This window comes from Centroberyx gerrardi, chromosome 22, assembly GCF_048128805.1.
Source record: "Centroberyx gerrardi isolate f3 chromosome 22, fCenGer3.hap1.cur.20231027, whole genome shotgun sequence".
NCBI lineage: Eukaryota > Metazoa > Chordata > Actinopteri > Beryciformes > Berycidae > Centroberyx > Centroberyx gerrardi.
In genome coordinates this window covers 23,957,698-23,984,041 of record NC_136018.1, presented here as the reverse complement: position 1 = coordinate 23,984,041, position 26,344 = coordinate 23,957,698, and the positions used below count along the sequence as shown (strand labels likewise).

The 26,344-nt window shown below is 39.0% G+C and overlaps 1 protein-coding gene across 1 annotated transcript in view; it reads right to left on the bottom strand.

Annotated features, from left to right (window-relative positions):
• The window catches only part of LOC139912391 (glycogen debranching enzyme-like), a 52,067-nt gene extending 26,118 nt beyond the window's left edge, over positions 1-25,949 (bottom strand). Inside the window, exons 1-12 of the mRNA XM_071900174.1 lie at positions 25,865-25,949; positions 23,522-23,732; positions 21,314-21,483; positions 20,629-20,832; positions 16,027-16,208; positions 14,314-14,425; positions 12,892-13,018; positions 12,194-12,296; positions 11,989-12,086; positions 10,606-10,745; positions 9,031-9,218; positions 6,677-6,800 (exon numbers count right to left, since the gene is read on the bottom strand). Of these exons, the coding sequence (XP_071756275.1) occupies positions 6,677-6,800; positions 9,031-9,218; positions 10,606-10,745; positions 11,989-12,086; positions 12,194-12,296; positions 12,892-13,018; positions 14,314-14,425; positions 16,027-16,208; positions 20,629-20,832; positions 21,314-21,483; positions 23,522-23,732; positions 25,865-25,949 (1,744 nt within the window). The remainder of the gene's footprint in view (positions 1-6,676; positions 6,801-9,030; positions 9,219-10,605; positions 10,746-11,988; positions 12,087-12,193; positions 12,297-12,891; positions 13,019-14,313; positions 14,426-16,026; positions 16,209-20,628; positions 20,833-21,313; positions 21,484-23,521; positions 23,733-25,864) is intronic.
• Between the last annotated feature and the right edge of the window lie 395 nt (positions 25,950-26,344).

Here is a 26,344-nt window from a genome sequence, read left to right as displayed (position 1 = left end):
AAAGCATTGGTCCAAGAACAGAATTATTACAGGGAAATATAGAATAGAACAAATCTGACACGCCATGTCGTGCTTCAAACATCACCACAAGTTCCGCAATGTTAAATCCAAACATACTCAGGCTGCACAATGTAAAACTTCATATTGCAATTGTTTCTGAATACTGTGATCATGATATGAAGTGTGAGGACACAACTTTTTCTCCACTAGTTCTTTTTCAGCGCTGTGTGCAAGTTGCTTGGTCGGAAAATAGTTTAATGAAACATTTTCTCCGACATATAGTGTAGGCCAGGGATCTGAAAAAACACTGATGTACATAAAGAGCTCCAAGGCACTTTTCAAGCACAAATTAAAGATCTTTTATTTCATGGCTAGTTCAAAAGAACATATTAAAACCAACTCCACAACAACCAACAACCTCACATGTTCTTTTGAACTATCCATTGTAGCAGAACCAGGTCTCCACAGCCCAAATGGATCTTTGAGTAACTTTCTTTCCCAGGAACAAAAATGACCCTTCACCTTTAAAGCTACAAAAGTGTCATCTTGACACTGAACAAGACTAAGGGGGGAATCCCCTCCACCAATCAGACAACTCTTCTCCCATTTACAGGCCTTATCGACAAGCCACATCGGACTGCAGGCCCGGATTCACACACACACACACACACACACACACACACACACACACACACACACACACACACACAGCCTGCCTCTGATAAAGCTCTGGGCCAGAGAGAGTTGGAGGAACATTCATTGGAATGTTGCCAAAATCAGGAGAAATCCTTAATAGACTCATGAAACTTTGGTTAGTACATTGCGATGGATCCTAATGTATATGTCTAATTTTATGTCTAACTGCCATGATTTATATAAGAGTTATTTGCATTATTCAATTTCTTCATCTTTACATGGGTTTAGATAGTCATGTTTGATATTAAAGTGTTCAGGAATTTGTGCTGAGTTCAATAATGTGACTGTAAAGTAATTCTGTATAAATTGCTTTCCCCTTCTATCCTTAGTTCTGTAGGAAACCACCCACCTTTCTGGAGAGAGCCATAAAAGTCGTAAATCCATAATCCATTCTTGGTTTAGTTCTCTTCCCTTGCTCTAGGCCTACTTTGTATTTCCTAATGTCTCCAGTGAGTTTTAGAATAATGTGAAGTATATACTAAATTGGTTAATCATATATGCTTAAGTGTTTTAATTATCATCACAATCGTTAAGGGCTGGTTATATTTATCCATTCTTGGCCACATCGATAATTATGTTCTAGTTCATTGTTTCCCTATATCAACCACCAAAGTTACTATGTATGTGTGATTTAAATATTAAGATTATAAAGTATGTATCTAGGTTATTCTGCTAAAACAACTCAGTTCACAGCAAAGTTTGAACAGTGAAAGTTTTATTGTCTAATCATGTTTCATGTAATGGTTTTATGCAATCCATAGGCTAAGTGTTTGTTTACATGGTTCATTATGTTCACCGATTGACAACAGTAATTGGTTGTGTATGTAAAATCCAAACGCGTTATTCTAAAACTTTATCATTACATAGGCTGGTTTTACTAAAGTAGTTGAGAGAGGTATCCTCATGTGTCTCTCTGTCTTATCATGGGCCTGTCTCCAGAACAAAGAAATGTAGGCAGAATCTCCAAAACCGCGCAAAGTATCTTTTTACACTGCAAACCCCGCCTTGGAATTCGGAAAAACTATAAAACTCTGAGTTCTTTGTCACCTTGCACGCTTCATGCCCCGAGCTTCATGCCGGAGGCCATGATGCCGTCACCAACTCAAAGACCGACAAGCCAAGTCTTAGCGCGAGCGTAGATTCAGATCTTGCTGCCTGTAACTACTCTTTGTCACTAATGTGACCCTGTTTTTCAAGCCGTTCATACTACGAAGTTGAGCCTCGCTGAACCGCGAAGACTGTTACAAAGTTATTTTAAGAACGAGTTAATAATCCGTTAATTAGTAAAAGTTAGAGAAGTCAGAAGCTACAGTCAACTCTCTCAGCTGACCAATGACCAGCCTGCCGATCGCCTCCTGGTTCATCCGCCCAGAGTCCAGTCGACAGCGGAAAGCCAGTCCAGGACATCCACCTGAAAGAGCGTCTTTTTCAAGACCCGCTCCAACTCCATCGTTTGCCGTTGCCAGGCGACCCGACTATTGCCGAGCTTACCAGACTCGCTGATCTTCGGAAAACCTGCTTCCACACGGTCGAAACCTCACGATGGACCCCCGGCAAGTAAGGCTGAAACACTTCCATGTCTTTCTGCTGAGAGTTGATGCAAAAGCTTTACTAAAATTATCACTTCACCCAGTCAGGAAAGTTAGTATAGTCTGAGTTATCTCTTAGAGCGACCCGCCTCGTGCCTCCGGTTTATAGATCTAAATTGACATAACACTATTTACTGTTGCCAATAATTTTCATTCCAATGTTTCTATCCTTCTCATTTTGTTTTCATTTCATTCTCCTTTTATTTTATTTCATTCTCATTTCATGAGTCAACCTATAGTTTAGTGTTTTATTCTGGTTTATCATCTGTCCAGTTACCATACATTTTCCCGTTTCATGGCTACATGTTTGTTTGTGTTTGTTTGTTGTTTGTCTAGTAGTTAGTTAATAAATAAATATATTCATTCATTATAAAGTCGTTGTTCTGTGTTTCCTTGTCTGCAGAGAAAAGCAATCCCTGAACTGAAAAGATCTCATGATCTTTAGATTGATGACTGATTAGTATAGTAAAGGTCTGTTTTCCTTCATCTATGAAGGATGGTGCCCCTTACGAGTGTAAATTGATATCTTGATCAAAGTTTCATATTTTCATACCTTTACTAAATTCTAGATTTGATAATTTCGACTCTACACGCTACACCATTAAATAAAAACTTTTTACTTTTTTGCTTGGAAGAGTGTCTTGGAACTCCTGAATTTCCATTCAAGAAACATCCTCAAACCAAAGAGCACCTTCAAAAAATGCCTCCACTCAACAAAATCAAACAGAAGCATTCTGTATATTATTTTCTTTGAAGGTGCTACATTATCATTTTAACATCAATAATTACCACATTAGTTTTGAGGCATTAGTACAATTACTGTGAACAAACAAGACCATTGCTGAGAAGATTGGCAGCCTCTACCGGCCTCTACACTGTATTTAACATTGTGTGACAACGGGTCAGATTTGGAGGGAAATCTGCTGGATTGCTTTACGGCACAAAACAGGAAGAGGGCGCTGTTCTTCCACCACAAACTGATGCTGCATTCCATTGGAAGTCGGAAGTCGATACTTCCGAGTTGGTATTACCGACTTCCGATCTAAATGTGTTCCAGTGCGTCTGCTGGAGAAAACATGGACACAACATGCTTTGCCCACGTTAGCGTTAGCTACCTGACAATGCTGTAGTAACGGTAACAGGCTAGTTCATACTAGCAAAAACGTCTATCTAGTAACGAAGCACAAGTCAACTGAATTAGGTTTGAAATGAAAAGTACAAAGTCGTTACAACAAGTTTTCATAACACAAAAACTACATATCAAAGAAAATCAAGTTTTATTAAGTACAAATTGATGCAAAGGGAATTCAGTTTACTTTTCACCGTGTGCGCCGCCGTACTGCTGTGATGTCAGCTGTGTTTATGTCAGAGAACTCGGCTGGAATAGATTCCGATTTGAACGACTGTGTCGGAAGTCGTTTTTCTCTGAGTTCCAAGTACAATGGAATGCAGTATATGCCAATGTTTTTTGTTAGCAACATCCTATATCTTCAACAAACAGAAAGGGGTTTATGGAAAATGTCTTAAAGGCCTATTTCACTGCTGTGAATATGATGATTTATTAAAACTAGGTCACCCATGTAGTAGAAATGTGCATTTATTTTTGAAATTGGAGCCCTATGACCAGAGAAAACTGAGAAAACGGCTGTAGATTCCCCATATCGCTCTTAAGAGGAATCCTACAACAACCAGAATGCATTGCGTGCATCACTGATTCTGACGGTGTGTTCACGGACAGTGTAGCACCAAAGATAAAGTTAGCAGAGACAAAGCAGCATTATATCTCTTTACTGAGGCTTATTTTCATTTACAAAACGTTTTTCCTCATCAAGTCTGGATAAATCGCACCCGTTTTCAAAGGATCATAAAACAAACCAGCGCACTGGAGTCAGTTACGTTATGTGGCTCAACTTACTGAGTGCTGAACGGTGCCGCTGGATGTAGCCGCAAGTTACAGGTAAAGTTAACACAGTCGCTGTTCGCTGTTGTTCTGTATTCAGAGTTGGCAAAGTCCGATATAATATTCTGTCAGAAAACAAAGTCAGGTTCACCAAAGCACCGTGAAGTTTGTTGCAGCGCGGAGTTTTCTGTCTGTCCCCCTGACGATCTTCACCGGGCGTTCACAGGCGCGTCTCTCTCGGCTGACACTGTTACAGCTCCCGTGGTCGCCCTCTCCTCCACGCTCTGTTTTGTCTGATTCCACAGCACTGTATTCGGCCTCATAAGTTGTAATAGTGGCGCCACATCTCTGCTCCGACATTATATTGTAAAGCTAGTTGTTTTTTTGTGTTAGATTCAGCTCTTCTGGATGAATCACAGAGAAACTTAGCAGCTTAGCTTAGCTGCGGCTGAAACGTCGCTCCGGTCCGGTGGTCGCTTCCTCTTCCAGACTCTGTTGTGTCTGATTCAACAGCACAATATTCGGCCTTGTATCATGAAACTCCTTTTCTTCCAAATATACTGATATTTTAAAGTATTTAGTAGTATGATATTTTAGTGTCTGCTTTCCCTATCGCTAGCGTAGCATGGGACGGGAGTGTTTTGGGAGACCCACATTTTACCATCCTTGAAGGCACCACTACAGAAAATGCGGAAACGTAGTTTGTAGTCTCAGGCCGATCTCCAAAGTCCGCCGGATGACACGTTTTGCATCACCTGGTGGACTTTTGCCGGCAAATGAGCGGGGAGCTCTGGGTGCAGGCAACATGGAGGGAAGTTAAACATTGTTAATTTGCATATACTACCCATAAGTTTCCCTTTAAGTTTGAGAAACACTAGCAATAGCAATACCACTGGTCTGACATAGTCATCTCAACCATAGTCTCATTTGTTTACTGTCATTATACCAAGGTATCACAATTAACTTGACAATCATATATTGATGTTTAAAAATTAAACACATAGCAACTTTAAACCAATGACATACAAAGTTTGTTTAGGAAGCTGTCGGCAACAACTTCCCCTCTGATAAAAAAAATTGCAGCCTCTCGCAATTTGGAAATTGCAGTAGTGATTTTTTTCTCATTTCGATTTTTTTATTTTAATTGTGCAGCCCTAATCTGTCCACAACACAAAATCTCAGTGATACCAGCCTTGAGCCAGAGGTTGTATATATCATGCATGGATGTTAAGTTCAAATCCACACACACACGAGGCTGCTGTCACTGCTTACCTCTGACGAGCGAGGTAATACCCAGCCTAGTCACAAAGACCTTATCCAGCTCCTCGCTGCTGGTGAACAGCTCAGCCACCACATACAGCTCTGGCCTCAGCGCACGAGCCTGATCCAGCATGTACTGCAGAGCCAGGCCAGGCCAGGCCAGGCCAGGCCAAAAGCAAACACAACCAAACCAGGGAGACCAGCAGGCAGGCGGTAAAGGTGGACATAGGGTTAAAATCAGAAAGAGGGGAACAAAACAGAGAGATGCAGGAAGCAACAGGGGAGGGAATGGGAGGGAGATATAGAGAGTATAGATATATATATATAGATATAGATATGGGCAGAGAGAGAATGTAGACAAGCAGCACAGAAGAATAGACAGACAGAAAGAGAAAGGCGATAATACATCCAACAAGGTGTTAACACATCGGTGAGAGATTGGGGAAATATTTGCAGGTGAACACGGTAGAATAATCATGGACATACAGCATGGTTGAACAAATTAGTATTGAAAGCAAAAGAGTATTTGTAATGAAGAAGGACAGTTTGTCAGAAGAGAGGAGTGACAATTATGGGATGTGCATCATAATTTGCCAGATCCAAAGGCAAATGAGTGTGTTAAAAAGATAAAGGAGACAAGAAGAAAGGAGAAGAAAAAGAAAACAGAAGAGATAGATTTAGTGTCATACTCAGTCCAAAAAAGATCAGTAACACTTTATTTTCTGGTTCCGCACTTTGCTAATAATTTCCTAGAAAGTAACTGTTCATTTCTCAACCATGAAATGATGTACTAATTATAGTGAAAATAGAGAAAGAGTTAAATGGTAGTTGGTAAATTCCTCCAATTTCTTCTGTTGTTTCCAAGACAGAACCATGAAATTATGTAGTAGTTATATAGAAAATTTGAAATTAGAGGAAGAAATTCAACAAATAACTGTATTACACAATTATATGAATAATGAGTTGCCTATTATTTTTCCAATCATTTTTTTTTTTATAGTTTTGCAGTTCTTTCCAGGAATACCACATCATTTCATGGGTCTTTCCAGGAAACTTCCCAAGAAATTAACAGTTCCTTTCTAGGAAATTGTTAGGAAAGTGCGGAACCGGAAAATAAAGCGTTACCAAAAGATCAATGCAAGCCATAAGACTTCTAGCTGCTTCGTCTATCTTGTGCATTTTTCACCAAAGCACGGGGCCGGGTGGAGCGGGCCGGTGTCGGGGTCAGTACCTCGCACCAGACTGGTGATTCCAAGGCGGTTTACAAAGACATTGTCAATGAGCTCGCTGCCGGTAAAGAGCTCTGCTATCACATAGAGGTTAGGCCTGATGGCTCTGGCTGCTGCAAGCATCGCCTGCAGAGACCAACACATACAGTATGCACAACAGTTACCCTGGATTCCCTCTGTTTCGCATCACAAGGTGGATACTGTTTTATATCTTCTTCTTATTATTTTATTTTCCCTTTTATCCCTGTCTTATTCTCTTATTTTAATATTTTTTTTACTCCGACTTTTATTCTTATGTCTCTACAAACCAGTAATCCCTTAAAATGCCCATACATTTACATGAATTCACCCCTTAATTCACGCAAAATCCCCTTAAAATGAGTTAAGGGAGTCATTAATGGAGGAGACCCCATCAAAACCCCCTTAAATACCCCTTAATGTTTGAATGCTTACTTTCTAATTTAATGTAAAATTCAGGGAGACAGGAACTTTCCATTAATAACTCATTAATAACCCAATAAACCATGTACAAAAGGCATGAAAAATCCCTTAATTACTCGTGTCTCCACGAATAAACCCATGAATAAATCCCTTAAAAACCCATGATACTAACCTTACTTTTTTAAAACTATGTTATTTTTTATGGATAATTCATGTTTATGTAGTGAGAAATTAAGGACATCTCAGGGATAAAATTAAGGGGTTTGGTTTCGTAGTGTTATGACAATTTTTGAACTCTGTTGGTGTTTTTATCTTTTTAGCACTTTGTAACCTTGTTTTGAAAAGTGCTATATAAATACAATTATTATTATATTATTATTACTTTATAAAAGTTATAATATCTGAAGAATGGTTCTATTGACACCTGGGAGTTGAATGTGTGACCACACAGAGCAAAATACAGAGGGGCGACTGAGGGGGTTAAATACTGAGACATTTCTACATTTCATTTTCAATACATACGTTTCTGAAAAAAAACATTGAAAAAATGTTTCCTTTTCTTCATGATGCAGTAATTTGTGTAGGCATTTAACAAAAATCCCAATCCATGTTGAATTGGGTCTGTAACACCACAAAATGCAGAAAAATTCAAGGAGGTTGAATACTTTAGAAGGCGTTATAGTAGAACCTTGATAATTCAAACTATTACAAGTGTTTTCTAACATGACACACATTCCTAGTTGCCTTATACAGTCAAATTCTCATTGGAAATGCTTTCAAATTGTGTGTTACCTTTCCAAAAATTACATTTTTTGGCTGACATTTGGTTAACTGGTCAGTTTGGTCTAAGGCTCTCAAAGAATGTCCTTATAGAAGTCACTCTACTGTACTATATATCCGCTATGTATCCAAGATAATATCAGTTTGGAGAAAAAAAAAATGCTACCTGATGTTCTTTGCTCAACATTAAATAAAAACAGATAATGACATCTCCTGAAATATTTCTGTTTTTTAAGTAATGGGTTTAAAATAGCCAAAATAGCTATTAGCTAAAATAGCAGCAACTTAGCTAATAACAGTATTCAATAATGAGCTTAACTTTTTTGTCTATTTTGACTAATTCTAACTATTTTGTCAGAGTCAATGCTACATTTTGAACCTGGTTGGTATCTCATTTTTGAATGAAAAAGGGAGTTCTTCTGGATTCTTCTGCATTTCATACATTCTTAAAGGGTATTTTACAGCACCATAAAGGTCCTATGTAGAGCCATTTGAGCATGAATTCCTTTCTAAAATGGTTCTTTACTGCACCATAAAGGTTCTATGTAGAACCATTTGAGCATGGTGCTATGGAAAAGCTTTCTGGAAGGTTTTAGCTATAGTAAAAGCCTAAAGAACCATTTTGTGGGCCTTTTTGGTAAGAATGTATGCACCCAGTAAAAGGAAGGTTCTTCAAGGGTTCCTTGGTTAGAGTAGTGGTTCTATATGGAACCATAATAACTCAAAGAACTCTGACTTCCTAAAATTAAAAAAAAATGTTAATTCAGAATACAGAACCCAGTAAGGTTCTTGTGATAGTGCTGATAGGGGGATTTTAAGTCGCAATAAGAAGCAACCAGGTTTATGGGAAATGTGGCCTTAAAGCTGCATTATGCAACTTGAGTGACAAGTGTTGGAGCAGGAACTTGACCAAATGAGGGGAAGGAGGGCGGGACTAACAATACTTCCTGTCTCAAGGAGAAAAGACGCATATTGTAGCTTTAATTTTGAGAAACACAAAATGCTACATGTAGCACCTTTAAGAGTGCGTATGTTAAATTTCCTTTTTCTGCATTAACCATAACATATACTGTGCATTGAACATATAGGCTCGTGTAAGTTAGTTGTGGTTGTATTGGATGTAGTAACAGAGTACCTCAGCCACGTGCAGAGGGGTGGAGTGGCAGTTGTCCAGGCGGAGGCCAGCGAAGTGCTTGGCTGTGATCTCTGTGTATTTCTTCATGTGAGCCCACAGGTACGGACAGTCTTCTGGTTTCTCTCCGTAACGAAGCTTGATGCTGTCGTTCCAGCACAGCAACTCCCTCCGCAGATAAACCTCTGAACCTAGGGAGCAGAGAGGAGAGTTCGCCATAATAGGGGCAAATGGGACAGCACTGCTGACATCATCAAGTACGAGTCACATTGCTAGATTACAGGGATGCTACAAGTCTGAGAGTCTGTGAGGGTGGACATTGAGACTGGGCCTAGGTCTCTCCCACCATCTTCTGTGTACAATCAATCAATGATCATAAAGTACAAAAAAGGCAAAGAATAATGAATTGATCGCATATTCAAAACAAGGCAACCATAAACATATCGTCCCCTACCAATGATACAGCCCCCCTCTGGGCTAATCATTCGCAAATTCTTCAAATGTGAAAATGATCAAATTTTCAGTCTATTATGTGACAATGCAAATACATCTTTTAGGACCAGTCTGCTAGTCTTTTCTTTTTAGGGTTAGGGTTAGTACCCTATTGGTTGAATGTACAAATGATGCAGTCACCCCTTGGGCCACTCAGTAAATAAATGAACAAGCACGTAATCTGTGATAAACTGCGACCAGTTTGGCGCTTGCTAAATTGCCAAATCTGCCTAATAAGTTAGTGATGGAAGTTTGGACAGCGGTAAAGTTGTTACTTGCTTGTCATCGTAATTTGAATATGTGTCTTGATTTGCCATTCATAACTTTGTATAGAATGTACTAATTTAGAGGATGTTTGGCTGTGCAGTAAGGAAGAAAAGGGAAAAGTGGGCAATGCAATTAGCAAAACTAGATTGTTTGACTTAAGATTCGAACGCAGGTCTCTAGCATCACAACCCTTAGCTTTACCAACTGAGCTACACTGCTAAAATTAATTGTCAATTGTTAATTGTCATTGAATAATTTCTGGGTTAGCTCATGCAATGGCTTGTATGCAACGACTACCTATGCGTAGTCACATTCATAGTTGAAGTGATGCAGGTCATAGAGTGATGCATCTTAGTGGGCACATGCGCAGTAATGTGCCCACTAACCAACAGACCAACAGACAGACCAACTGACCAACCAGCTGACAGAGTGACTTACACAAAAGCATTTTTCAAGAAACTTTATGTAATTTTCAAAATGGCTGAACTGCGGTGAGATGCATCATTCCCAGGTTTCATCAAAACATCACTGACAGATACAACATGTGATGGACGAATGAAAAAAGGCTAAGAATAATGAATGGATCACATATTGAAACAAGGCACCCCCATCAGTGATGCAGCCAATCACTAACAAATTTGTCACCTTGCTTTGACCTGTTGCAGCGCCCCCCTTTGGTGAATCTGTGTAATTTTGAAAATGTTGGAAAACAGTGGTGCGATGCTTTATTCCCCCAAGTTTAATCAAAATTAGTGACAAATTCATAGTCCCCCATCGTCATTAAAGCCACTGCTCCTAACAAACTGCTAATCTGCTAACCTGGTTCGGCAAAGTTCCTGAGCGGGTCGTCTCCCGCCACCCAGCCATTGTGGGCCAGGAAGTGGCACGCCTTGTCCGCCTGGTTCATCAGCTGCATTTCCTGGTCAAAGGTCATCTCATCGAATGGGAAGGTGAAATAGCTGGAGGAGGCAGAGGACAGATCACATCCATTCTCACATCCATGCTGACTCTGAGATAGTAATATGCGGGTCAAAACATTATATACAGTCAAACTTCACAAGTCTTTTAAATCACTTTAAAAAAATAAAAAAAAAACATTTTACAGGCAGAGTTTTGTATAATTTGTTTTTAACTATATTTTAACTAAGCCTGAAATAAATAAATAAATGATTAAATAAATAAATAGATAAACGATTAAATAAATAAATGATTAAATACATAAATAAATAAATACATTTATTTTTGTCCTAAATAATGCGACCACAATGATGGAATTAAATTGCAAATGTGAACATGATGGCACAATTATGCTGTTGGAGTGCATGGAAAAATAATTGTCAATGGAGCTTCCATTTTCATTTTCATTTTGGCAGTAATAAAGCATTTTCTAACATGTAAATGAAAATGAAAATTGGATTGTTTAATTTTCATTTTGTCATACATTATGCTCTCATATATGGGAATTATAATTGCAATTCTATTTCATGATTTCAATTTAATTATGTCTCTTCTCAGCTTACATATAGTTGAATTTGGTAATATTCTATTCTTCACATCTTAAAACGTGTGTTCGATAAATTCTACTTAATATGTTTTAGTGTTTAGTGTTAAGTAACCCCCATTTGCTCTACTGTTATTCATATTTTATTCCTCTTTGCTGTATCCTACTGCTATTTGCTGCTGCAACAACCCAATTTCCCCACACGGATCATGAATCTAATCTCAACTTTTTGGCTTTTATTTGCTGATTCATTTTTTTGTAAAGCACGTTATAACTACTATTATTAACATGGTGTGCATGCACAGCAAAATATAAAACACCCTTACATCCATTTCCCATAACATCCTTTCTAGTCTAATATGCAGTAAATCCTTGGTGTATAATAATATAATAAAAAAACCCACTGCAAAATATTTTTCCATTATTGCCTATTTTTTCCGTTCTCTTCAGTAAAACAGGATGGTTTGGATGTTTGAGGTTCCGATAAATATATATTTACCTTATAATAATCAGTATTAACACTACAGACAGCTAATATGACCTGCAGTACATATGCAATTCTGCAATGCTCATTCAGCTACATAGGACCAATGCCTACCTAAGATAAAATTACAAAAACAGTGTATAATGCATTTTACAGAAGTGTACAGAGTGTGTTGTGTGTCCTCCACATTAACAGGTCAGAGAGTTGGAGGGGCTACCTGGTAACAAAAGGGTCTTTCCTGGTGACTGGGCCCAGCTTCGGCCCCTGGTCTGCGAGGCGCTCGTAAACTACAGTTCCCACAATGCAATTCGTCGCCTGAGTCGGGGAAACAGCAGTGAAGTTTCCACAGAAAGAGAAAGTTGAACGGTAAGCTTTGAGTGAGGACAGGGGTAAATCCATTATCCTGGTGAAATCACACACACCTGCTCTGCATGGTAGTTCATCGCCTTGTACTGTTCCAAGTTCAACTCCTCCAGTCTCCTCTTGAACAACTTGCAACACTCCTGGATGTCTGATGGGCTCTTGCTGTTAACAGAGAGAGAGAGAGAGAGAGAGAGAGAGAGATCCTTCACATTAGTCTCTCCTGATCTTCACATTAGTCTCTCCTGATTGAAATAGCTGGCTGGAGCCACGCTACCTCCCACTGAACCAGACTGGCCTTTACCTTTACTTTGTGTGCCTTTGCTAAAGACATACAGTTTCTGCTAGAGACCGCAAACAACAGCAGAGAGAATATGACACTAGAAGCCCTCTAGTGGCTGGTCTATGTCATAGTGCTTACTCAGACGAGCTCTACATAGCGTGTTCGCTCTGTTAAAGCTGCAATAAGCGGTTTTCCGACCACTAGAGGGTGACAGAAACCGCAAAACATTTGTAAATAAAGCACAGCAAAGCTACTGCACAACAGAGGCCCCTAAGGACAAACCTAGAAAAGCACCGTGCATGAAGGCATATTAGTTTATATCATTATGTCTCAATGAAATCTCCAGGTATCTCTGTATTTAAAAAAATAATAACAGCCAAATTGATCCCCATGAACAAATGTTTGAATATTCCTATTTATGACCCATCCTTAGTTGGGAATAAAGGCAAGTCTATTTAGTCAACAGAGAGGAGTCACCTGTGAGGTCTGAAGGTGTCTAGGGCAGAGTTCATGTCCACAGTGTTTCCAAAGCGTCGGTACTGAGGGTCCTGCACCATCTTCAGCTGCCTGTTCCCCTCAGGACTGGACCTGACAGCATTACTGCCTGGATGGGCACAGACCCACACACACTGCTCATTATCACTATTAATCATTTAACTCTTTATGATAGTTGTTAGAAATTGTGATACATGACTTAAAGAGTCACTAAACCCCAAACCCAAATCTGAGTAAAGACTGAAATCTAATAGTAAGAAGCATGCTACTGAAATTTACCATTGGCTGATCTTTGGTGCCAGGTGATGTCACCACCTGTTGTACTCTATAGATGGTGACATCACCTGGCACCAAAGATCAGCCAATAGCAGATGACAATTCCAGTAGCATGCTTGTTACCACTAGATGTCAGGCTTTACACAGATTTGGGTTTGGGATTTAGTTACTAAGAAAAACTATTTACTTTCACCAATTTTATTAGCGTATTTGACCATTTTATTCTGTGAAGATGTTTTGGATTGATGACATTTTATTTTTTATCTTATTAGCTTTTAATTTGTTTCATTTTGTCTGTTCAGATTAGTTGAGCTACATTGGTCGTCTGCAAAAAACATGAAATCCAGCAAATGGACATTGGGAAATCTTCAAGGAAATGGTTTGTTATTATGGTTTGTCTGACTGGGCTCCTGATGAATGAAATATTACTGACTTTTGAAAATGTAATAATAAGAAGTGAACAGTCAAAAGTTTCCCAAAAAAGTTTTATCGTTTTGTTTAGATTTTTCTATTTAACCCCTTATTTTTTATCTTTATGGTTTCAATTTTCCATTTTGCTTTTCATTTTAAGTGTCAGATTTAACTTTTCTATTTCAAATCGCTCAAATTTCAAATTTTGTATTTCTCTTCCGGTTGAATTTTTTCTATTTATAATTTAATTTTCCCATTTACATGTTATGTTATTGTGGCATGATTTTTGTTTGCATAGCAGTAAATAAGAAAAAAATGTATATGGTTAAAGGCCTACAATTAGCAATCCTATTGATTTCTATCAAAGTATTATGTATTATGTATATCAAATACGTTATCATGAATGTATAGAGTGCATATATAGGCTATCTGAACACAATAACTAATGGAATGCAGACCAATATGTTAATTGTGAACATGTGTTGATTGATTTTATATAAAGACCCAGCAATGAGACAACTGTAACATGTAGAGAATGGCCTGTTTGCTGCTATTGGATTAAATGGAAATGGATAGAGCACATACCAGGTTAGGATAGGCATTCATTGTTAGACGCAACACTTTTCTCAAGAAAAAAAAAAAGTAAGACTAATTTAAGAAATGTTTATGAATGAGGGCCATTGTGTGCCTTCATCAGTGTGTTGGTTAGTCTCTCACCAGCCTGCAGCAGCTTGCTGAACTGCTCCACAGCTTTGTCCACGTTGACCTGCAGGAATTCCCATAACCTGAGCCTGGAGAAGACCTGCTGCCACAGGACACCCCGCAGGGCCTGACACACACACACATACACACACACACACACACACAAAGGTCACATCACACTCTTAAGAAAGAGGGTTCTATATAGTAGCAGCAAATGGTTCTTCAGGCTTGTACCATAGCAGAGCCCTTTTTAGAAAGGTTCCCTACAGCGCTATCCACAAAATGCTTCTACATAGAACCTTTATGGTGCTGTAAAGAACCATTTTTCAAAGGTTTTCTATGGCACCATGCACAAATGGTTCTACATAGAAACTTTATGGTGGATAAAGAACCATTTAAGAATGTATGGCATTTTCAAAATCATCTGCACTGGAGGCAAAGGCTAGATTCAAATTGAGACAATTCAAATTGTGACTCGAGTCCAAGTCATGTGACTCAAGTCCCCACCTCTGAGTACCAGAAAATGGTTTATTAATTTGGTGCTGTAAAAAACCCTATACATTAATACATTAATCCAAACCAGCAGTATTAAAGCAGCAGTTTTTTTTATTTTAACAAATCAGAGGGTTATTTGAGCCATTATGGTTCTACATAGAACCATAAGAACCAGAACAAATGAAGAACCCTCCCTTTTCTGGTTGTATACAATCTTACCAAAAAAACAGAAAATGGTTCTGTTTTAGCATAGCAAAACCCCTTAAGTGCTGCAAAGAACCCTTTGAGAAAGGTTCTCTATAGTACCATGCTCAAATGGGTCTACATAGGACCTTTATGGTTTAAGAATGTATGATATACTCCAAATTAGCAGTATTAAAAAACTTTTAAGAACCACCATTATGGTTCCATACAGAACCTCTAACCCTTGAAGAACCCTTCTTTTTCTGGGTGCACTGAACTGCATAAACTGCTAAATTGAACAAATTATGCAGATTTCATGTTTTCATTCATTGAAAGAATTGTTCACATGGGGAGAAATTGTCTATCAGTAATTTTGCACTTTTTTGCTTTCTGTTTGTATCCGTCATTTTGATTACCGTAAATCCTCTAATAGTGGCCTGTAGTCAATTAAAAGCCGGGTCTCCGATAATGGCCGGGGGCGTGGTTGACATGAACAAATAAAGGCCGGCCTCAAATACAGGCCGGGGAAAAAAACAAAGGAAACAAGACTAGCCCTTGGCGCGCCGAAACCTCCAACGGCGATATGATATAGCTGTATAGATTCTATTCTTAGCTTCAGTTAGTTTCAGCTTACATGTAAACAACGGTGGATACCGGTAAACTCCTGGTGCCTGTTTGTAACTGTAGTTTGTAGTAACGTACAAGTGCCACAAGATGGCTCGGCCAGCGGAAGTCGAAGCAGATCAGAAAACAAGGAGGCTTCGTAATAAAATATGAGCAAATATACTTATCAAACAGAGGGAATTAGAAATAAAGGCCTGTCTCTAATATAAGTCTGCTTCCAATAAAGGCCTGGTACCCTCTGCAGTTGAAGTAAATAAAGGCCCGGGCCAATATTAGAGGATTTACGGTATTCCACATAAAATGTAAGTTTTTTAGATTGAAGGCTCATTCAAAGTCACACTGATTTGATTGTATGCAAGTCTTGTCTGCAAATGAAAGTAGACCACAATGTACTGTCAAAGCATTAAGATGGCAAACCACACTCACATGGATGTGCTGCTCATTTTGGATGAGCGCTGGTACGCCTTGCTCAAGATATTTCCCATCAGCCACCTCACAGCTGAGGTGCCACAAGGCTCTGTCCAGGACCCAGGCAGGTTTCAGATGAGGAGAGTTGACGAGATTGTAACCGCACTCAGGATGGAGGCGAATCCACTTACTGTTGACCGCTAGAGATGATGTAGAGAGAAGAGAAGAGAAGAGAAGAGAAGAGAAGAGAAGAGAAGAGAAGAGAAGAGAAGAGAAGAGAAGAGAAGAGAAGAGAAGAGAAGAGAAGAGATTGATGGGTGGGCTATGTACTGTTATCTTTTGCATGTATATTGATACTTCATCTTTTTTATAACTCTTCGGCTTTTTCAAATTGCACATATTTTACATTGTCTTTCTGTCTCAGTAAATTCTACTGATACTACAGCTGCTATTTTACATCCTGTTAATGCTTGAATAGAGACATTTTTGATGCATTTTTTAATATACATTTTGTTGTAATTGTTGGTTGCTTTATGTTCATATAACCCCCATTTCATCTAATCTAATCTACTCTAATCTACTCAAATCTAACCTACTCTACTCTAATCTAAATCATTGGAATTGACAAAGTGTTTCTTCTAGTCTTTGGTAAGAACAAAGTGGAATAAAGGAATACAATATGCTGGTTTTGGTGTTTTAAAAGTTTTTGTATGCATTTCCAGCTTCCTGTCTGTGGCTGGAAAATCTGTGAAAGACTGAAGTAATTTGTGAATGGTACACTGACACACACACACACACACACACACACACACACACACACACCATCCATTTATAGATCAGAAGAGGGATCTCCTCTAATCTCCAGTGCGGAGATAGGGTTTCACATGGGGAATGTGTGACAGTGTGACCTTCTGGTAACCAGTGGCAGGAGGCGTCCCAGTACCTTCCACCTCCGTCTCAATGGGACAAACAGAGTCCAGCTCATACATGATAAGCAGCAGCCAAAATGGAACAACAATATGATGATGGATAGCATAGTCTTGCTCAATTTATTTCCAATTCAATTAATTAATATGGAAATAGAAACTATAAAATCAATTTGCTAATCAACGATCATTCATTGTCCATTAATTCTTGCCAAAACTGTTACAATATTTGAATTTTGAAGGAAAACCACTTCCAGGATTGATGCAACTCAAGAGTGAAGTGCAAGTGAAGATGCTTTCAAAGGTAAATGACAAATTCATACACTGAGTAGGCCAGAAATAACAAGTTAAATTAGCAGGTTAGCGTGCACCTAGTGCTGAAACAGCAGCTGCACGTCACTCTGTAGCTATCGAGAGCACCAGACACTAAGAAGAAGATTGATCTACCTCAGTGATTCTCAACCTTTTTCATATGAAGGACCCTAATTTAGCTCACATTAGGGCCACGGACCCCTATTTGATGAGATTTTGTCTCTTGGACCCAAATCTGAGAATATTTGTATTGTTAGATATGATTTTGTCCAAAATGCCATGACTATCTGTATTGTAGGTAGAGAGATAACAGTCAAACTATGATCAAAACAGTCATTCTTCTACATTCTCTAATTGTATTAATTTCTTGTAAATTAAATAATGGTGAAGTTTAACAATACATCAATTTGCTCGGGACACCGTGGAACCCCCTAAAGGACCCCTGGTGGTCCCCTCACACTGAAATGATAGCTCATTGTATCATAACATACACCTATTTAACAATTTCTGCCCAAAAAAATGACAAAAATTATTTTATTGTATTTTTATATCAAAATCTCATTATTTTAACTTCCTGAAAACAGAAAATTGTTGTAGTGGCAGTGGTGACCTAATCGTGTACCAGGAGGCGTACATGAAAAATTCCAACAAATAGAACCATCACAGATTTTTGAACAATCAAATAAAACTGTCTCTGATATCCCATTGGTTTAAAATTTGAATGATCCCTCCCCACATTATGTCCCGCCCCAACATCCTGTTTCACCAGGAAACATCACATTAAGGAAGCAAGATGCTCTCAAAATGCGGTTTCATTGTGATTTTAAAGACTATCGCCTCTGTCCTCTCCCCACAGGGGATTGGCTAAGCATAACATTTGGCATCAAATGTTCATCAAATGTTCTAGAGAATTCATGCCCAACTTTTAATCCCTGATTCATCTGCAAATGAAACCAAACCTATTAAAAACATTTAGCTGTAATCTTGTATCAGGATATGTGGATAGGGTCAATTCTATGAGCCACTTTGACAGACAAGCAACCTGTATTCAACCAGTCTGTTCTATCGTAAAAACCTACTTTAGCTGCTGAGATCATGAAATTGGCTTGTGAAACTGTGAGTCCACCGGCCAAATTTAGTTGCAGACTTTGGATGGCCTTTAGCTGCTTGTAGCGGAGTGAAGGTGGAGATCTGAGAGGGAAGGCTTTTCTGCCGATGGTGTGGATGTGATGACATGACAAAGTACTCCCTGTTACCATTAGCTGTCTTTCTATGCGACCTTCAACATGAATAGAGGCTACAAGGGGAAACTGAGACGGTGATGCAACAGCCACAGCTGCCTGCCGGAAAGGCCAGCAGTGGTGGTTTATTTCCACCACAACACCACAGCACTGCCAACGCCAATTCCTCTATCCTTGTTTAAAATAAGACAAGATGAAACTGCATTGATCCCTGTGGGGAAATTGGGGCATTGCAGCAGCAGATAGAACTAGACTACAGCAAAGTAAAATAGAATAGATATAGTAATAGAGCAAATGGGGATTATATAAACATACGCAACCGACAATTACAACACTAGAACATTAGAATGTATGAGCGAAAATAACACCAGAAGAACTTTCTGAGACAAAGAAAAGAATGAATGCAGGTTATGTATTTCTTATCCAAATCAACAAATGAGGTTGGGTTGGCATTTCATACAAATATAGTTTAACAGGAATGCAAATTAAAGGATTTCAGGGATTAACCCTGATGTGCTTCTCCATTAGACCTCATTCAAATTTTGGCAAGTGAGGATATGACAATGAAGAAATCAGATAAGAATGTGCATGTTTCACATTCTTTGTATCCTAGTAAGATCTGCTGCTACTACTTCTGTTAATTTGCACACCCTCATAATGCTGTAATCCATACTTTTTTCATACTTTAATCCATACAATTCTTTTTAATGTTCTAGTGTTGAAATGTCTATATAACCCTCTTTACTGTATTGTTATTTATATTCTGTTTCACTTTGCTGTATCCTATTACTGTTTCCTACTGCAATGACCCAATTTCACCCCTTGGGGATCAATAAAGTTTCATCTCATCTTAATGTTGATGTAATACTCAATATTTTCATATAAAAATGTCTGTTATTTCAATACAATGTCTGTTTTGTTACGCTGTATTGCTGTTTTATATAACACTAGTGATTCAGCTTATAGCCAGTTCAGGAAAGCTTTGCTTGATCTAAACACCCGGTGTCTGGTAGGTGATGCACTTTATGTTTCCAGTTTGTTTGGAATAAATAGAACAATGACTGGGTAGTTAGCAGGAGAAGCAATAGCCACCATGGATGAACAGACAAAGAAAGGAGCGCCACCTACAGAAACTCAAACTTCATCAACAGAAAATCCAAAGAAAAAGATGTCACAGTACTGGACACACTGTTTGATTGACAAGTGATCTCTAGGAAGTACAGTGCAACAAAACCACAGCAATGGGTGCTTGGCACCAAACATGGAGACAAACTAAAAACCCACCACAGCAATGACGGCTTAGCACCAAAGATGGAGACAAAATTAAAAAAAAACAAAGATCTCACTGATTACGACTTTAAAGCTGCAGTAAGCGATTTACCGCTACGATTCAGACCATTAGAGGGTGACAGAAACCGCAACACATTTGTAAATAACACACAGCAAAGCCACTGCACTAAGGAGGCCTAGAAGGACAAATGGAAGGATAAATGCTAATAGCTAAGCTAAACGTACCTGCAGAGAAGTCTCGTTGGTTACCAGTCTCACTTTGACAGAACTTTCTCCCGCTAAAGGTTACATGTCCCACAATGACAAGTGAAGAGGTAGGTAGCGAGTTTACTAAGTTAACAAGTTTACTCGCTCACTTCTGGCATTATGAGAATTTTTTTCAGGAATGGGAGGGGGTGAGGGCCGCTTTTAAAGCGAGGGAGGTGCCAAGCTAGTTTAAAAAAAAATTAAAAGCTACTGAATGGACCAGGAGGAGCTTTGTTCTGGCGCAGAATTTGACAACAAGCTTTAGAAAAGAGGTGAAAACAGCAACACAGCTGGCTGCTGTGTGGATATTGGTTTATATCATTATGTCTCAATGAAATCTCTGCATAGCACACATTAGTTTCAGGATTGGTTATAAGATCTGATATCGCTTATTACAGGTTTAACACTAGCCTGGTCAAACCAATCCAGTATTTCCTAGAGGTCTATAGGTAGCACAGCAGGTCAGAATGCTCATGCAATGCAATCAACACTTTTTAATCTGTAGCAGTTTAGTTTATCTACTCATAGTGAGCCTGTCTGATTTGGAAGTGGCCTGCTACAATAAAGTCTTGGTAAATGGGAAACACCACAATCTCTGTAGCTACCTGTGTGGTTGTAGACCACATCAGTGATGCAGACCATGTTCCAGTCTTTCCTCATCTTCTCCACCAGATTACCAATGTCCATCCAGGTACAGTGCTTCCCCTTGGGGGAGAAATCAGGGTTCAGCTCCAGCTGGTCGGTCAGGGAGTAGCAGGAGCCAGACGAGCCAAGCTTCTGCAGCGGGGTGAAGTGGATCATGTTGTAGCCTAGAAAGACAAGAGAGGCTTACCATGATGTCTGCAGGTTTTTGCAAGTAAAGTTTAAGACATTTTTATGGCTAATTCAAACACAATTTAGGACCAATATTTATACAAACCGAACTTGGAAAGAAATGTAGTGCATTAGAAATGTTTTTTTAAGACCCCAAATGGTTCTGTGACCACCGTTGTAACTAATCAGGATTGGTTTGAAACATGGTGATCTTGAGAGGCATAGATATACATCCTCTGTTGATGGATCATGGAGCATTCATTCAACAGGTCAACAGGGAAAAAACGTGACCAATATTCTGTAAGCTTCGGGAGCAAAATTATCTGAGATGTGGAAATGCTGTGACCACATTCCATCTGAGAAAGTTAAAGGATAATCCATTTCAAAATAAACTGTTCCTATGAAGAGCGGATACGTGATGTCAACCTCAAACCTTCGATTCATTCACTCATCTACTTCCCATGCTGCCCCACTCACCGGTCTCCTTGGCGACCCTGAGCCTGTCGGGCCATTCGTCCAGGGGGCCAAGGCACTTGGCCAGGTAGGTCTGGATGGTGATGCAGTCCAGTGGGAGAACATGGTTGTCGACTCCCACCCTCAGCACCGGATCCACCACGATGTAACCGCTGCCTACCTTCTCCTCATCCCTGTCACAAACAAAAGACAATGCTAACAATGGATACATACCAATATGGGTACACATGTCCGCATGGATACACATGCATGCATGTATCTGTAACTGATAGTCACTAGCAGACACTTTGCAATCAGCATTGATTGCATGATTGACAATATCCTAGAGAAGCAATGCATTCATCACCTAGCTAGCATTAGACCATAAGATCTCACCAAACCTCTAAGATTACGCCAAGAAGTTACATAGACTTACACTGGAAACAACTACTTCTTCATTTGTAATTGTTCATTTAGCAGTATCTGAATTCAGCACCTCAGTACATGACATTGCAATATGCAGTAGCCTTGTGCTATAAAATCTGGACTGCACATTTTGCTATGCAAGAATGTGAGAAATACCTTGCATTGGCCCTTTGCATTGTTGGATGCATTGCTTGCGTAGACCATGGAACAAGCCTAAATGATGCCTGCGCTACACCTACAGTATGCAACAACATTTAGTATGTACATGTTCATGTCTTTACGTGTTACTGAATACTGCCACTATCAAAATGGTGATATCCTCTAACATGCAAATGCATGAATATTTGACAAGTGCAGATTCTGGCTCTCTAGAATTATGGTGGAAATCCAACTTCCTAGTCCATCAGCCTGGCTTGAACCATGAAGCCTCCACTCATCAGCATCATGTAACCATGAAAGTTGAATATGCACTATTTTATCTGACCTGCCTCTTGAAGATCTGATTTAACCGATGAAGCAGCAGGGCCGTTTTAGCTCAGGTGGAGAGTTTCAATTACTACAGGACCAAATGTTAGAAAGGGCAAAACATTGGTTTAAGCCACTTTGAACATGTTTTGATGGTTGGTGCCTCCTGGGATTTTGTCACTACAATGTCACTACAATGAGTTTACTGAGAATGAACATCGATTCAGCCAAAATGCATCATTGATGAAAGAGGTTAGAGGTCAGAGGAGAATGGCAATATTCAATAACATCTCAGTACACCCATGGTGTGCTCAATGGCATCTCAGAACTACAGCTGGTCCAACCTTGACGTGGATGGTCTACTGCAGAAGAAGACCATGCCGGCTTCCGCTCCTGTCAGCTAACAACAAGAAGATGAAGCTGTAGTGATCACATGATCACCAAAACTGGATGATGGAAGAGTGAAAAAAACATTGTCTGGTCCAACAAATCATGGTTTCTGTTGTGACATACTGGGTGGCAGGTTAACAACATGAATCCATGGATCCATCCAGCCTGTTGTCAACAGTAAAGGCTGGTGGTGGTGTAACGGAATGTTTTCTTGGCTCACATTAGACCCCTTAGTACCAATGGAGCATCATTTGAGCGCCACAGCATACCAGTGTTTCCCATACATAGGCTTTACCTGGGCGGCCCACCCAGGAAGATTTTTTAAAATGTTTTTCAAATTGACATCACATCATAGAAACTGTAATTTCATTATGCACAGACCAGTAGACCATCAGCCATAGCCATTCCCCCTCTTTCCTGCTGTGTAACTAAATGGACACAGAGTGAAAGAAGAACAACACATAGTTTTGCGTCCTTTGTTGTTTACCTGAGGTAAATTAGCCTACACAGGAATTAAGGCTTTTTGTCCCTATAGTGACAATGCATGTGTGTTTGAGAGGGTCAAAAATATACAGTACAGGCGAATGACATTACCTGCATCGTCTGACTGATCTACTAATTACTTCCTGTCCCAAACACCAAGCCTCAGGTAAACATGAGTGCAATGCAAAGACTTGCCTAATACTTAGTTACCAATGCTCAGTGCTTAACACAACAGCTCATTATTAAATTGGAAAGTAACCCATACAGGTTTTGAGGTAAACACAGTCAAATTGCAATCACTTGTTGACTCTTGAACAGGATGTTCACAGCATGAAAATGTGCAAAAACTGTGACGCTGTCGAGTCACCATGGATCAAGATCACCATGGAACATTCCCTAGTACCTTGTTGAATCTTTGTTGTTACACGAACACACAGTAGTGGTGAGATACCCTCTGAAGCTACCTACCCACAGCTGAAATAGTACTGGTAGGCCCCGGCCACCAGTAGGTCCAGTCTGCAGTACTTATCGCAGTCATCCTCCCGGCCAGTCAGGTTGACCCAGTCCAGAGGGCGGAACTTGAGCCGATCAAACCTGTGGCCCTCGGCGGGGTAGTTGGTGTAGACCCTGACCGGCTTACCCTGCAGGGTGGGGCCGAGACGGAACTGCAGCTCAAAGCCTTGGGGGTGAGGGGTTGGGAGGGGAGAGTAGGAGTAATGATGACTACTGGAGGAGAGTGGGTACACTGTGAGTCATTTTTCTGTCATTACCATATACATACATCTGTGGTTATAGTCAGTGGGATTTATCATCACTACAATCCATGATAAACAGAATTTCTTTGCAATCACATATACAGCTACATGTTTATTTATATTATTTACAGATAAATATTGATTAAATGTATTGATATTATTTATATTTATATTTATTGTGTTTATTTATTTGTAAAGTTTATTTACATATTTATGTTTTTTTTTTAATATACAAATCCTTTATATTTTCAATGAAGAGTTTCTTTCCTAAATGAGATGTCCGCCATGTACCACTCTTGCTGGTACTTTAAATATGGTAACATTAGATGTCATATTTTGTTTTAAAGAAAATATTGATCAATGAACATCGTATAACAGTTTTTGTTTTTTGGGAATGATACCCATTATATCATTAAAATAAATAAACATCCAATAATTTAGGTCAATCACTGCCTAAAACATAAAATCAGTGAGTCCTGTGTTCAGAATTAGTGCTTTTATCATAATAAAGTATCAAATCAATAAGAACAGCATCAGTACAGCAAGAACACTAGAGCCAATCTAGCTCTAAAATATTGAAAGTATTGACTGTTTAGTGTACAGTGTCAGTGTACTGACTATCCTCTACTATCCCTATATCAATGTAGGTTACTGTAAACCAGTGCTAAAGAGGATTTAACATTCATTGGTCTTCACTTTCATTCATAAATTTCTACTTGACATGATCTAGTGCTGAAATTGTCACTCGGTTATGTTTATGTTTATATAGACCTACCTCTCATTTGGCTATGTTCCCATTTTCCTTTATGTATCCTATTATCCCAGCCAAATGTTTAAGTTATTATAGTAAAGTTTCATCTAATCTCTTAAAATTTGCTTCAGCTTGAGGGAATGAACTTGAGCCAACAGCATGGACACAGGATTTATGGGCATCTAATAATAGCAGGAAGCCATTCACCAGATTATTCCACTACATAATCTTTACACATGTATTGCATGTACGGTACAGTATGTGCATAAACTAAAATTGGACTTCATGTATGAGTGTATGCAAGCCAAATCATGAAGACGCACTGTCCTTACTGCTGGTAGGTAAAACGATTGCCTGATCAAATCTCTTGTTGAGCCTGCTAATAAAGTAAAACAATAATAAAACAAAAAATTCCATTCACAAATCTGGCATTTAATTGTTGCCTTTGTTATCTGCAAAGGTGCATATCTTGGAATATAGCAAACACAATCTCAATGTTTAGAATTGGTTAGAATTGGTTAAAAAGTTATACCAGTTATAGAACAATTTTTATTGAAATAAGTGCTGATTGGTGTATTGGATGTATGCCGAATTGAAGAGTACACCCAAACTACATGTAAAAGGTTTTAAGTCATGTTGTACCGTGTGTATGTTTGCCGATAACTAAAACAGCAGATTTATAAATGGAGTTTGGTGTAAGATTTTCTCCATACAAGAAAACACCACATTATCTGTGTTAATAAAGACCAGATGTGCATGAATGACGAAGAGACCAAATCCAATTTCTCTCTTTTGTTTAATAATGCTTCGTCCGGCTTCCTTCACTACAATATTTTCTATAATTAACCTTATCATCCTAGCTAAATTTCATATTCCCAAGAGTAAGATCACAAATGGAAAACCGAGCCGTATTTTAAATCCATTGAATTTTCTGCCAATGATGAGGCAATAAAGTCTATCTCAATTACAATTCTGTATAAGGTAATTTAATTTTTGTAACGCTTACTGGTGTATTTTGTTCTTCTCAATTATTTTTTGTGTACTTCATTGTATACTACTTCATGCCATGTTTGCATGGATTCTTTGTATCTTGACTGTGTAGAACTGTGTATACAAGAACAGTTCTAAAAGTGAAATATGTAACAGACTATATTAGTATGTGTAGTATTATTCTGCTGTAGTTGACTGTGTATTTGGAGTATTCTGTTGTAACATACTATATTAGTGTATGTATTAGTGTTATTGTGCTGTAGGTGACTGTGCAGCAGTATTATTATGCTGTAATTAAACAATGTGCGGTCCTACCTTGCTCCAGGCGGAAAAGAGTCCTCTCCAGTCTCTCCATGTTGTTTAGCAGCAGGACTCTGCTCTGTCTGCTGGCCTCCAACATTTTGGCCTGCTGTATTTAGGCTGCCCTTTACATGGATGAGACACAGGAGTGACATACCCAGGTAATATGAGACGGGTCTGGCTGCAAACAGCACTCTCTCTGGGATCCAACACCAGTGTCAATGCAGACGAAATAGCAAGCGAGGACTTCCAGGCACAACCTTCAAAATAAAACAGTACAAGCAATGTCCTGGTTTCAAATTCAGCCTGGGACCTTTGTCGCATGTCTTCCCCCTTTTTTGTCTCTCTCTCACCTGTGCTGTCCAATTGTGGAAGAGGATAAGGGTCACATGTGAAAAATTTATTTGAGTTCTGAGATTAATCGCAGAATTCTGACTTTATTCTCAGAATTCTGAGATTTAAAATCAGAATTCTGAGAATAAAGTCAGAATTCTG